At 46.3% G+C, this 13,427-nt stretch overlaps 2 protein-coding genes across 6 annotated transcripts in view; one reads left to right on the top strand and one right to left on the bottom strand.

Annotated features, from left to right (window-relative positions):
- CA6 (carbonic anhydrase 6) overlaps positions 1 to 3,465 on the top strand; it is a 30,998-nt gene extending 27,533 nt beyond the window's left edge. For all 3 annotated transcript variants that reach the window (XM_083454037.1, XM_083454036.1, XM_083454038.1), the window contains exons 9-10: positions 730 to 828; positions 1,373 to 3,465. In XM_083454037.1, the coding sequence (XP_083310163.1) occupies positions 730 to 828; positions 1,373 to 1,986 (713 nt within the window). In that variant the 3' untranslated portion in view covers positions 1,987 to 3,465. The remainder of the gene's footprint in view (positions 1 to 729; positions 829 to 1,372) is intronic.
- Positions 3,466 to 3,511: 46 nt separating this feature from the next.
- The window catches only part of LOC310683726 (solute carrier family 2, facilitated glucose transporter member 5-like), a 43,803-nt gene continuing 33,887 nt past the window's right edge, over positions 3,512 to 13,427 (bottom strand). For 2 of the 3 annotated variants that reach the window (XM_083454049.1, XM_083454048.1), the window contains exons 8-12: positions 12,172 to 12,282; positions 11,096 to 11,197; positions 10,056 to 10,128; positions 8,595 to 8,722; positions 3,512 to 7,597 (exon numbers count right to left, since the gene is read on the bottom strand). In XM_083454049.1, coding sequence (XP_083310175.1) covers positions 7,361 to 7,597; positions 8,595 to 8,722; positions 10,056 to 10,128; positions 11,096 to 11,197; positions 12,172 to 12,282 — 651 coding nt within the window. In that variant the 3' untranslated portion in view covers positions 3,512 to 7,360. The remainder of the gene's footprint in view (positions 7,598 to 8,594; positions 8,723 to 10,055; positions 10,129 to 11,095; positions 11,198 to 12,171; positions 12,283 to 13,427) is intronic. The other variant, XR_014514508.1, reaches the window with a different exon arrangement.

Below are 13,427 nucleotides of genomic sequence, written 5' to 3'. Positions count from 1 at the left end.
ACCCTGTTCTCACAGTGGCCAACCACATGCCCCAGTGGCAAGCACCCAAGCAAGACCCGAGCACAAGAGCCTTCTCCCCTAGCATAAGCCTTGTTAAGTTGTGGGTGAACATATCAGACGACACAGCGATTCTTCAAACAGCTCTTGTTTATTCACAGGCCAGAACAGAACTGAACTGAAGGGTTCAGCCAGCCTGCTTATATAGAGCTCCACTAGAACGCAACAGTAACCATTTTCTGTAACTATCCAATCACTGAACATCACTTTCAATCCCTTATTTACATATGTGGACCTGAGTGAAAACTATCTACAGTATCCCCCTGCTGGCCCAGGGTGAGAACTTCAGTACATAACAAGCCTGCCTTATGTTAATGCAGAAAGCACCACTGAGACAACAGCCGTACCTTGGAAGTCGAACAGAATCCGTTCCGGAAGTCCGTTGGACTTCCAAAACCTTCGGAAAGCAAAGTGTGGCTTCCGATTGGCTGCAGGAAGATCCCCGTCTGATGTTTGGCTTCCAAAAATAGTGCGCAAACCGGAACAGTCACTTCCGGGTTTACGGCGCCTGGGAGCCAAAAACGTCTGAGAACTAAGCTGTTCATATAATAATTTAAAAAATTATTTATACCCTGCCCTCCCCAGCCAAGACGGCTAACAACTAAGGTACGACTGTATATCAAAATAAGAAGAGGATTAAGCCTAACTATCATTATCCTTCCATCGCTCCAGAAATGTGTCACCCGTCAACTGTCTCTTCCACCCTTGATGAAATACGGACTCAGCTGCAGGCGATGAAGAAGCATGTTCTGGCTATCATGGGGAAACCTGGTAAGAGAATAAGACTTCTTTCCCTCCCCACGCCCTGATTATTTATGGCACGTTTTCTGTTCTTAAATTTTGCAAGTTGCTAGGAGACTTCTTATTTATTGGATTTAGGCCCTAACCTTCCTCTCCAAGGAGCCCAGGGTGCCAAACAGATTTACAAACAAAACCATAGCAAACACATTCTAAAACAGGTTAAAACACTTAAAAATGATTGAAACAATTGAAAACATCTTTTAAAAAACCCCAGTTGCGATTAAAAACATTATTCTATCCAGTGATCTTTGGGTCGCCGGGAATTGCATCCCTCAGCTACTAAATGCCTGGGTGGACAGGAATGTTTTCTTTAAAAAAAAAAAATTATTCAGTATTACAATATACACTTGAATTTAAACATTAATAATTATAAGCATATAGGATTGCCTGAACCCTTAGATTTCCCTCCACCCCTCCATGGTTTCCATTGTCAAACTTTTTCTACTGCATCTTATAGTTTGTCCATTTATCTTAAAAATCCATTTTTAAGAGAGGTTCTGATTGGTTCTTCCAGGTCACATCCCAGTCCACGCCCAAGCCCTTTACTTCTCCCGCGACAACACGGCCAGCTACGCCGAGGTGCGCCCCCTGCAGGCCATGATGCTCAAAACCTTCACGCTTTGCTTCTGGGCCCAGAACTTGAACGAAGGGCGGCAAACGGTCTTCTTCTACTCCACCCCGGAGAGGGACAACGAGCTGGTGGTCACCGTGGGCATCGGCGTGGGTGTGTCCATTGGGGGCACCTCGGTGCAGTTTGACTTGCACCGCAAGTCTGAGGAGTGGGTCCACCACTGCATCACCTGGGCTTCCGACTCGGGCACCGTCAACCTGTGGGTCAACGGAGCCAAGGGCACGGTCAAGGACGTCCAGAGAGGCTACGTGATCCAGAGCGGCGGGAAGGCACTCCTTGGGAAGTACAAGAACCCTGTGATGGACATCTTTGCCAACCCGTTTTCTGGTTGGATGAGCCACGTCAACCTCTGGAGCAGCCTCTTAGACAACGACGACGTCCAGGAGCTCACCCTGTGCAAACATGACAACCAGAAGGGGGATATCATATCTTGGGGGGAAACACCTATGACCTTGTGGGGGGGAGTGGTGGTGGATGCTGATACCAGCTGCGGGTGATTCCTGCTGATCAGGCATGAATCCATGCTGAGAGGTAAAAAAAAAAACCCTGATTGGTTGGGACGCAAATGTAGTATTTACTCCCCACCTTTCCTTCAAGATATTCAGATTATAGACTGATTCTCCTTCCATACCGAGAGCTTCTCTAGGTCTTCTAAGGACTGGGCCAGATCCATGGGGGGAGAGGAGGGGATATTCTCATTGCAGGAAAATCTCGCCTTGCGATGAGGAGAATGCCCCATATTTCTTTCATGTTTATTACCGATTATGTCAGCATGGAATGGAAACGAACACAAACCGCAGGAGAGGGCGAGAGGCGGATAGAAAAAGAAAACCTCATTCTGGTTGTACTCGATTTTTTGTTGTTGTTTGTGAGATCATGTAGAATTGTCTGCGTTTCGGATGCTTCTCCCTGCATAGCATGATAATCCCTGTAGAGAGGAACCCTGGGAGGAGTGAAAGCAAATCACCTGTTTGTGCCACACAGAGTCCTCCTTATCAAGGCAGTGATGAGAGATAGACAAAGCCTTAGATTAGCTGGCAGGTTTAGCCCTGTGTGGCTAATGTGAGGGGTGGGAAGGAGACCCCCACCCTCTTTCCATCCCCATCAAGTCTGGGTCACATCCTCACCATTCACTGAAAGCTGCCCTTACGCCACTCTCTTCCCCCAGAGAATCTTTGGAGCTGTAGTTTAAGGGTGCTGGGAACAATAGCTCTGCAAGGGGTTTCCTAACCACTCTCGGCACCCTTAACAAACTACTGTTCCCAGGATTACTTTGGGGGAAGCCATGCCTTGTTAAAAAGCGGTGTAAGAGTGCGTTAAATGTATAGTGTGTGATGATGACTATCTGCCTAAACATTTTGCATGATTCAGAGCCATCCTAGATCCCTGCTTGGGTGTTCTCTTAAGTCCTGAAAACATATCCTCCAGGAGACAGGCTTTCATATCTGCATGGGTGTCATTGATGCCACATCTGTACTTCATAGGATCCTGGGGTGGGTGTGTGTGTGTGTGTTGGTGACATTGTTTGTTCCAGCTTTCAAAATACGCAACTGAATCTTATTTCATGCATGGATAGACGTATATACTTCCTGATATATGGTTACTGCCATTTTGTTTCGGAAGGGAAGATTAGCCTGCAGGCGTGATCCTGAGGAAAACCACATTTGAATTTAAATCAGAGGGGTTTACAGACCTCCAAGCATTGATTGGATAAATCATCTGGGTATGATCAGAGTACTGATCTTAGGTTTATGATAACAGGAGGACACAGGCCTCTCTTTGAAGCAGAATTATTTGCAAAACCCCTTAGGGCTTAACCTCAATCAACTCCACCTGGGAAACTGGAGTGGGGATTAAACCACTGCTGTGTGCATTTCATGGCAAAACAAACATGTTTGGGGTTTTTTGTTTTCTTCTTTGGCTCGTAGAGGCAGTACAACCATGTTATAATGATAATAAAGTATGTACCAGTTAAACCTGGCTTGTCATTCCTGAGTTTTAGCAACACTAAACATCCTTGTGTTTTTTTTTCAGGCTTTATAAGATGGCTTTTATTTTATATTTTTTGCTCTATTTACAAAAATAGACAATGATCTTTTGTACAAAATGTATCCCCCTTCCAGGGAGATGCGAAATAACAATCAATCAGCAAACAACACACACGATATCCACTCCTTTTACAAAATTGTCTTTTTAAACACTCTTCCCCTTTGTTCATAGACAAATACTGTTTTGTTGTTTTCTGGGGCAGGTGAGAAACTCATCATACACCTTGAAACCAAGGACGCTTCCAGACTGTCTCTATTTTCAAGAGGGATTCAATCATATCCTGGCAAATTCAGGTTGCACCATTATAGTTGCTTGGGAGTGTCTGTAGAACAAATCCACTTCTCTTTTTGTAGTAAGGAAAGTGATGGAGGAAATGATCTGGAACACTTTGGATTAATACTTGCTGTGATGCAAATTCATTTAACCTCTTACAAACGTATTAAAATGGATGCTTAACAATAGGCAATCTGGAGGCACTTGAAGATCAATCATATATTGTGATTAAACTTGTGTGTCTTGTTATATGAAGTCCAAACAAGCAACAATTAAAAATGGATGGGAGGGGGCAGACAGTGAGTAAACAGAAACCCATAATAAAACTGGGAGATTTAGGTTGAAGCTCAAAACTTACTGGGCAGCAAGATCAACTGAACGTGCTGGGACTCAAAATTCTTGAAAAAACAAGCAATTGATTGCATTGCCTATTCCTTAGGACAGCTCGGGTCAATTATGAGAGCCCACCTTGATCGTTGAGACCAGCTGAGCATCCCAATAAATGGAGTGTGCAGCTGAGATCATAGCTGCATCTAGAGAGCCGCAGATTTTATCCCAGGCAGCTTCAGATAAGGCTGGGAAAGAGCCTTCTATGGAACCCCAGAGAGCCATAGCTCAGTGGTAAAGCATCTGCCTTGCACACAGAAGGTCCCAGGTTCAATCCCCCAGCATCTCCTAGTAAAGCTGAGAATATATCCCCTGCCTGAAAGCCGAGAGTCACTGCCAGTCAGTGTAGGGAGCACTGAGCTACATGGACCAACAATCTGCCTTGTTTTAAAGCAATTAATCCTTTGTTCTGGGTTTTTTTTTTAAGTCTTTAGTACTGGGCCAGGAAAAGGGACCCACTCAGGCAGGCCTAATTCACACACAGATGGTTAACCTGGCTCTGCCACTTCAGGTTGCATGTGGAAAGCTAGCATGTCAAGGGCAAGGCTAGGTTAACACTATTCTAATAATCTGAGTTTTCTATGTGAAAGGGGTTATGGTTTGTTTCCATATATACACACCACCCAGGAGAATCAAGCCTGTTCGGTGTGAGAGAAATTGTTAGTTCTGTTGATAGAAAAACCTGTGTTTATCAGTTCTCTCCCATTTCCTTCCTTGGCCCAGAGGTGGCTGGTTCCCGTTGGAACTGGTAGGGTGTAAGACAGGGAGCTCACCAGCAGATGGAGCCAGAGTAAATGACAGACCGAGCCGTCTGACTAGTTTTGTCCCCATCTTCCTCCATTCGGTTCTATAAGGGCAATACTGAAACTAAAGGGAAAGGAGCTACACTTTCTGTTGAGTAATAAAGCAGGCAGGTGGATTGTGGCTTAGGGCAAACGAATGCTTGTGGGGCAGTGCCCCATTTGCCCTTAATGAACCAGCCTCCACTGACTTGGCCAGTATCCCTTGGCTGAGATAACCCACTGCCCGGCGTAGAGCAGCAAAACACAGATTTAAACCAGAATGTGTGCTAAAGGTAAAGGGCCCCTGACAGTTAAGTCCAGTCACGAACGACTCTGGGGTTGCGGAGCTCATCTCACTTTACAGGCCGAGGGAGCTAGCATTTCTCCAATCCGCAGACAGTTTTTCCGGGTTGTGTGGCCAGCATGACTAAGCCGCTTCTGGCGCAACCAGAGCAGCGCATGGAAACACTGTTTACCTTACCTTACCTATTTATCTACTTGCACTTTGATGTGCCTTCGAATTGCTAGCTTGGCAGGAGCTGGGACCGAGCAACAGGAGCTCACCCCATCGCGGGGATTCGAACCGCCAACCTTCTGATCGGCAAGCCCTAGGCTCAGTGGTTTAGACCACAGCGCCACCCGCGTCCCTTAGAATGTGTGTTATACATCCCTTAATCCTAAAAACCTGCTTTCCCCTCTAAAATAACCCCAGTTCAATACTAAAATAACCCTAATTTAAAAATTCAAATGTGTATTATTATATTCCTCACTTCATTCAAGGGATACTGCCTTGTAGACTTATTTGCCTGTTCAGCTAAGGCTGAATCAAAATTAGAGCTCCATTAGTGCTTTAATGAGAATCAAAATGATTAAAATTAGTGTTTTAGTTATAACCATTATAGCCTGGCAATTGATACCAATGCAGCAGGGGAAGAGCTGAGGTTAAAAACTGTGTTGTAACAGACTCCTTTCACTTCCTTAACGAGCAGAGATAGGTGCCAAAACATCTTGACCCCGCTGCAAACACACACACACACACTCTCCAGCAAGGAATTCAGAATTATTCTGGGTCCCCTGTGTCATTTGAGACCTCGTTAGGAACCCCATCAAGTTGGGCGTGGGGGCTTTTTAAGGCTAGAAATGCCAGTGCAGGCATTGGACAGATAGAGTTTCACTTTTTTCCATTGGCAGGGCTTCCTGCAATGAAACAGGGACTCTGTCACATGCCCACCCCCATGCAGAGTTAAAATAAGGGCTGCAGCAGATGAAAGGACTCTGGGTTTGTGTTGCACTAGGGCTGATTGGGGGGTGGGTAGGTTTGGTGAAGCCCTTTTTGGCTGGGTCTTTTACCTGCCTGCACCTGATGTCCTACAAGATCTCAGGATTGTATCCAACCGAATTATGCTCAATGCAGACCCACTGGAATGCATGAATCTAAGGTAATCATGTTCATTCTCTTTGATGGGTCCAGTAAGGCAGCTTGGCTGAAATGGTCTTGTGGGTCAATGGCGGAGGGGCTGGGGAGCACAATTAGGTCCCCCACTGCTGTGATAGGGGGTGTCAAAGCCTCAGCCAAAGTCCCTGATTTCCACATAACATGGAAAATTGTTAAACACAGTTGGATGCTCTTGAGGCCCCTTCCAGCTCTGTGAGACTTTCCCGTGCAGCCTCACTTGATTATTCTTCATATCTTTTACAAGGCGCTGAATTTTGGCACGTCCTCCGCCTTTGGCAAAGAGGAATTGCATGCTAGGTGTCTAAAATCAGATTATCTTGAGTCACCTCGGAGTACATCCCCAGGTCTGTGCTTCAGTTTGTGGGATGTGAAGGCAGAAGAATTGTCTGTTCACCTTACCCCAGCGTAAGCAGCATGGCTTCGTGAGGAGAAAATGCTTCCCACCGCGCTGAAATGCAGAGAGGAAACGCTACATTTTTAAGAGGATTTTGGGTCCAGCCATACAGTGAATCTCAGGTCAGACGGATTCACAGCAGCCTAACAACCAAACACACATCTGCCTGCAGATCACTTTGCCAACATCCTCCAAACTCAGTTGCCGTCTTTAGAAACGCTTCCGAATTGGCAAGAAGTTCCCCATCTTGGTTCTTCAGAAATATGTCTTGAACAGGTGAATTGGCAAAGTCTTTGATGCTAGAGAAAGGGCAGTATCTTTTTGGGTGGGCAGGTGCTGGTGGGAGTTTTTGTCCATGTGAGAAGGATGTAGCAAGGAGGGTACTGGAGGGCACAGCTACACGGGGTTATTTACACCTCGCCCACAACAATGCGGGGAGGGGAAGGAAATTCGAAGCATGGCATGTGCCACCAAGACGGCTGGAGGAGAGTTGGGCTTCAGCCACTCCTGGGCGAGGGACCAGAGGCGTCTTAAAGGGCGCTGTTCCTCTGCGCCTCGGCTTTCTTGCTGTAAGGCTGTGAGACAGCGGCGAAATCCTTCAGCTCCTCTTTGTCCGCCTCCTCTTCCGTGCCGTTCCTCTTCGCCATGATCTGGTTGATTTCCATGAAAGTTTTGTTCTTGGTTTCGGGGACTACCAGGAAGATGTAAATGACGGTGAGCAGGCAGATGCCGCAGAAAATGAGGAAGGAATAGGCCCCGAGCCCTTGCTATATATAGGAAAAATAAGTGAGAACAGGAGAGGGAGAGAGAGATGAGATGACAATGATGAGTTACTGGAAACTGATTTTGTTTTTCATACTCTTTACGCCTGAAGAACCATCACCAGGTTCAAAATGCATTGGGATGTTGGCTCGATTTAGGACCACGCTGAGTTGTATGCAGTGCTTGTCTTGCTCAGAGTAGTCCCATTCAGATTAATGGACACAACAAACTTGGGTCTGTTCATTTCAGTGGGTCTACATTGAGTTGACAACCCTCTATTGAAGAGAAGCAAATCTCTGTCGTGTAACCCCTCCCAGCAGTGGCCCCTGGCAGTGGCGTAGCGTGGGTTGTCAGCACCCGGGGCAAGGCAAGTAATTTGCGCCCCCTAACCCGTGGATTTGCGCCCCCTAACCCGTGGATTTGTGCCCCCTAACCCCCAGACGTTGCTCCCGGTGCGGCCGGCCCCCCCTGCACCCCCCACGCTACGCCACTGGCCCCTGCAAAGTTGCACCAAAAGGAACATGGCCCCCGAGCTGCAAAATATTCCCTTCCCCTCTTGTAACCCAAAGCAGAAAAACTTTACCGTTTGATTCTGCTAGGGTGGGCCTTGGCGAATGTCTACCATTGTCAAAGGCTAGCACTCGCCATGAGCTACCCGACAGGAAGCATTTAGGGACTTGGAGTAGGGAATTTCGGCAGCATGGCTGGAGTGCCTAGAGCGGCAACCTCAGGGCAATTTGCATAGAAAAGAGTTGGCCTGCACTGCAGCGCCACCACACTAGATGGCCAAAGGGCGGTATTACAGCTTCCAAGCCATCAGGGATCCAGTGATAACAAGGAGCCAGGAGGGTCCCAATCTGATCCTGACAAAAGTGGAGGCCTCTGGGCTGGCTAAATCAGAGTAATGCTCTGAAGGCTGTCCCAAAGAAAAACATATTCGCTGCCCCTATATAAAACTGAATCGCCTTAAGCAGAATTGTTACGAATCCGCAGCTTCCTTACATCCATGTATTGGAAGACCAGACCCACTGTGAAGTTTGAAAGCCAGTGAACAGAGCCTCCAACCATGAATGCAGCTGGGCGAGACGACTGGAGGAACATCTCAATTATCATCACACTCGGAATCGGGCCTGGGAGAAGGAAGAAAGGGATAATTATTTATTATCATGTGTAAGGACGTAAGAAAGGCCTGCTGGATCAAGCCAGTGGCCCAGGTGGTCCAGCATCCTGTTCTCACAGTGGCCAACCTGTGGGAAACCCGCAAGCAGGATTCAAACACAAGAGACCTCTCCCCTCCCATGGTCTCCAGCAGCTGGTATTTAGAAACTTGACTGCCTCCAACTGTAGAGGCAGGGCATAGTCATCATGGCTAGTAGCCATCAATAGCTATCTCCTCCAGGAATTTGTCTCAAAGCCATCCAAGTTGGTGGCTATCACTGCCTCCTTTGGAAGGGAGCTCCATAGTTCAACAATGTGAAGAAGGACTTCCTTTTATCTGTCTTGAATCGTCCAAAATTCAGTTCCCTTAATTGTCTTGGTGACCCTTTTCTGAACCTTTTCCAACTCTACAATATCCTTTTTGAGGCGAGGTTGCACCATAGATTTGTACAAGGGCGTTACGATATTGCTTTACATTCGTGAATTGCTTCCAATGAAGCACTTCAAAGCAATTTCACAATAAACAGGAAGCTGCCTTTTACTGAATCGGAACATTGGTCCACCTAGCTCTGAACTGTCTACACCAAACTTTTGTCAAAGAGGGCCAGATCTGATGAAGTGAAGGGCCATGAGGGCTGACCAAAGGACCAACCAAAGTTGTTGACTTTTTTTTAGTTTTGAAGTTGTTGAGCATTCACCCCAGGAAATAAACTGCCACAGGGGCAGGATTAAACTGACCGGTGGGCAGGATTAGGCCCCCAAAACGGACTTTGGACATACAACAACAACAACAACAACAACAATTTATTTGTACCCCGCCCATCTGGCTGGGTTTTCTCAGCCACTCTGGGCGGCTTCCAACAAAGATGAAAAATGCACTAAAATGTCACATATTAAAAACTTCCCTGAACAGGGCTGCCTTCAGATGTCTTCTGAATGTCATACCTGGGCTACACTGACTGGCAGCGGCTCTCCAGGGCTTCAGGCAGAGGTGATGATGACGACTCTGCTGGGGATTGAACCTGGGACCTTCTGCATGCAAAGCAGATGCTCTACCACGAAGCTACAGCCCTTCCCTTAAGATACAGGGACACAGGAAGCTGCCTTATACCGAGTCAGACCATTGGTGCATCTAGCTCAGTGTTATCTACACTGCCTGGCAGGAGCTCCAGACAGGAGTTTCCCCCAGCCTGAGGTGCAAAGGATTGAGTGAGCAAGGGAAATGATTATTAAAGAGAATGATTCACACCAGCAATGATACCATAGAGATGTAAGGAAACCATTCATTTTTCTGAGCATACTTACTGGCTCCGATAGCGTGTCCGATGACATAGGCGATAACGCAGGCTATACTCAAGTAGGGCATCCCGTTGATGTGCTGTTGAGGAATTGAGTTGCTGTTTAGAGCCATTAGAGGCGTCAACAGGGAAACAAGAAGGGCGATCAAACACCAGTGGAGGTTGGTGCCTGTTGGCCGGAAGGCAGGGAGCCCAACAGTAGGGGGAGCCAGAGCTCAACGACTGGCTGACCCAGAAGCAGTAACAGGCAGAGCTAACTACCGTATTTTTCGCTCTATAAGGCACACCAGACCACAAGACGCACCTAGTTTTTGGAGGAGGAAAACAAGAAAAAAAATATTCTGAATCTCAGAAGCCAGAACAGCAAGAGGGATCGCTACACAGTGAAAACAGCAATCCCTCTTGCTGTTCTGGCTTCTGGGATAGCTGTGCAGCCTGCATTTGCTCCATATGACGCACACACATTTCCCCTTACTTTTTAGGAGGAAAAAAGTGAGTCTTATAGAGCAAAAAATACGGTACTTGTCCCCACATCCTCCTCTTTCCTACTGATTTCTAGAAGGGCAATGCTGGGACTAGGGGGCAGGAAGGTGACAGGCAGGGCCAACCTTTTTGGCTGATGAGTGGAGTACAAACGCTCTAGATAATAATACACAGGACCTCAATATCTTAAGGCTTGCCTCTCTGCATACAAACTGACCCGGATCCTGTGTTTGTCATTTGAGGCCCTTCTCTATGTCCCCCATCCCATAGAGGTTCGAAGGCTGGCAACAAGAGAACGGGCCTTTTCTGTGGTGGCCCCCAACTCTGGAATGCTCTCCTCATACAGGCTTGCCTGGTGTCATCATTGCATGTCTTTAGGCGCCCGGCAAAAACATTCCTCTTTACCCAGGTCTATGGCTATTAAATAATCTATGCCTGTGAAAGGGTGGAGGAGGGGACTGTTATTATGCTTCACGGTGGTTGGTACTTGCATGTTTTAGATGCAGAAAATCTTGATGAGCATAGCTGCCCCTCGCCCCAGGCAAAGATGCTCACTAAACGCACCTTGAGGTTCAGAGCCACCGTTAGCACAGCACAGGCAACACAGCAGATCCCAAAACCGGCCAGAAGCAGAATTCTCCGCCCCAGGGACTCGACGATAAGGACCTAGAAGATAGGGAGGAAGAGAGCAGCCTGTAAATTGGTGTGCAAGGGATTCATTCGGGGGCCTTTCGGTGGTGGCACCACAGCTATGGAATTCTTACACCAGGAGATTAAAGACAAGCTCCCTACATTCTCATTTTTTGAGTCCAACGGGGCTTTTCGTGTTGGATCGCTACAGTTTTCACACACTGCTATTTTACAAACTACTTTATGCAGCTGTAGGGAGTATTGATCCTCTTAACTGCTGCTAGCAGTGAACACTATTAGTTCATATGTACATATTTTACTGCTTTAAATGGGTTTATTTTTATTTATTTATTCCTAAAAGTGAATTTGAAATGAAATGATTTATTTCATAAAATTCTGACTGTAAAAATCCTCCAAGCAGGACAAAACAATAAAATTATTGGTAAGAACGATGAAAACAACTATTTAAAATGTTCAAAAAATCAAAACCAGCAAAAAACCTAAAAAACACACCAGCGTTCTAAATATCTGGGTAAGCTTGACGAAACAAAAATGTTTTTAATAGGTGCGAAAAAGAGCACATGCATAATTATCAATAGCCGGGGTGTTCCAGTGTGAGGTGCTAATAAACAAGTTTTCACTACTTGTTTTTCAACCTGTTCTTTAAGTGATCATTTTAGTAGCATGAATATAACAAAAGCAGCTTAATCCCCACTGCAGGAATATTTACTATTTTGCTTAGATAAAAGGAGAGTATTAAAATTTTAAAAGCATTCATGCATGCATGCATGAATTAATTAATTAGTAAGGTTTAATTAAAAGCTTATCAGAGGAGCAGTTTGAAGGAGCTGCCACCTTGAAACCCCTTTCTTGATAATGTTAATATTTCTTGCTTCCAGGTTGTTTCCATCAATATAAACTTTGTTAAATAAAAAAATAAAATAATAATAATAATAATAATAATAATAATAATAATAATAATAATAATAAATCAATATGGTAAGCTGTACCGCTAACACCGTCATCACGACGTTGACGGCCCCTGTCCCCACGGTCACGAACTGCACGTCTTTTTCCTCCACACCTGAGCTCCTATAGATACTGTCAGCGTAGTAGTAGACCTGGAGTTGGATGAAAGACAAACAAGCAACCGAAATTCAGTCATGGCCACAAAAAGGAAAGCGTTGAACGCCAGAAGAGTGCCGAGATGGATCGGCCCAATGGAATCACAGAATGGTAAGAGTCGGAATGGGACCCCCAGGGGTCATCCAGTCCAACCCCCTGCAATGCAGGAATAGTCCAGCGTCCTGTTCTCACCGTAGCTGAACACGTGGCTGTGGAAAACCTGCAAGCAGGACTTGAGCAGAAGAAGAGCTCTCTGCTCCCCTCCAGTTTTCAGCAACTGCTATTCAGAGGCATCACTGCTAGCCTTAACCTCTGTAAATTTGTCCGATTCTCTTGCAAGAAGCGAATGGTGAGTAAGAACATAGGTAGAGCCCTCCTGGATCAAACCATGAGTCTAGTCCAGCACCCTGGGGCCAATTGGATGCCCCTATGGGAATAATAATAATAATAATAATAATAATAATAATAATATAATAATAAATTTTATTTATACCCTGCCCTTCCCCTGTTCAAAAACCGGGCTCAGGGCGGCTAACAACAAATTTAAAACACTTAATTGTAAAAGCAGCATAACACACAGTATAAAATACAGGCTGTGCCTGATCCAACAGGCTCCTTATGTTCTTAAGCATCCATCGTTAGGCATGATGGGAATCCGGATGCTAGGCTTAGATAGGCCTCTTTGGTCTGTTCTGGTAAGGTACCGTATTTTTCGCTCTATAGGACGCACCAGATGATAGGATGCACCTAGTTTGGCGGGGAGGAAACAAGAAAAGAAAAATACTGAATCCCAGAAGCCAGAACAGCAAGAGGGATCTGGCTTCTGGGATAGCCACTTGCTGTTCTGGCTTCTGGGATAGCCGCTTCGCGAGGCTATCCAAAAGCCAGAATAGCTAGAGGGAGCGCTGCGCAGCTCTCCCGGCTTCAGCAAAAGGAACCCGAAGCCTTTGGAGTGCAGTGCGAGGTCCCGCTGCGCTCCAAAGGCTTCAGTCAGCTATCCCTGAAGACTGGAGAGTGAGAGGGGTCGGTGCGCACCAACCCCTCTCGCTCTCCAGGCTTCAGCGAAAGCAACGCAAAGCCTCTGGAGTGCAGAGAGAGCACTTCCTCTGCGCTTTGGTGGCTTCGCGTTGCTTTCGCTGAA

This window comes from Podarcis tiliguerta (genome assembly GCF_965153285.1).
Source record: "Podarcis tiliguerta genome assembly, chromosome: 8".
In the NCBI taxonomy this organism is placed as follows: domain Eukaryota; kingdom Metazoa; phylum Chordata; class Lepidosauria; order Squamata; family Lacertidae; genus Podarcis; species Podarcis tiliguerta.
The sequence above is the reverse complement of the archived record's forward strand: the minus strand, read 5'-3'. Positions and strand labels throughout refer to the sequence as shown.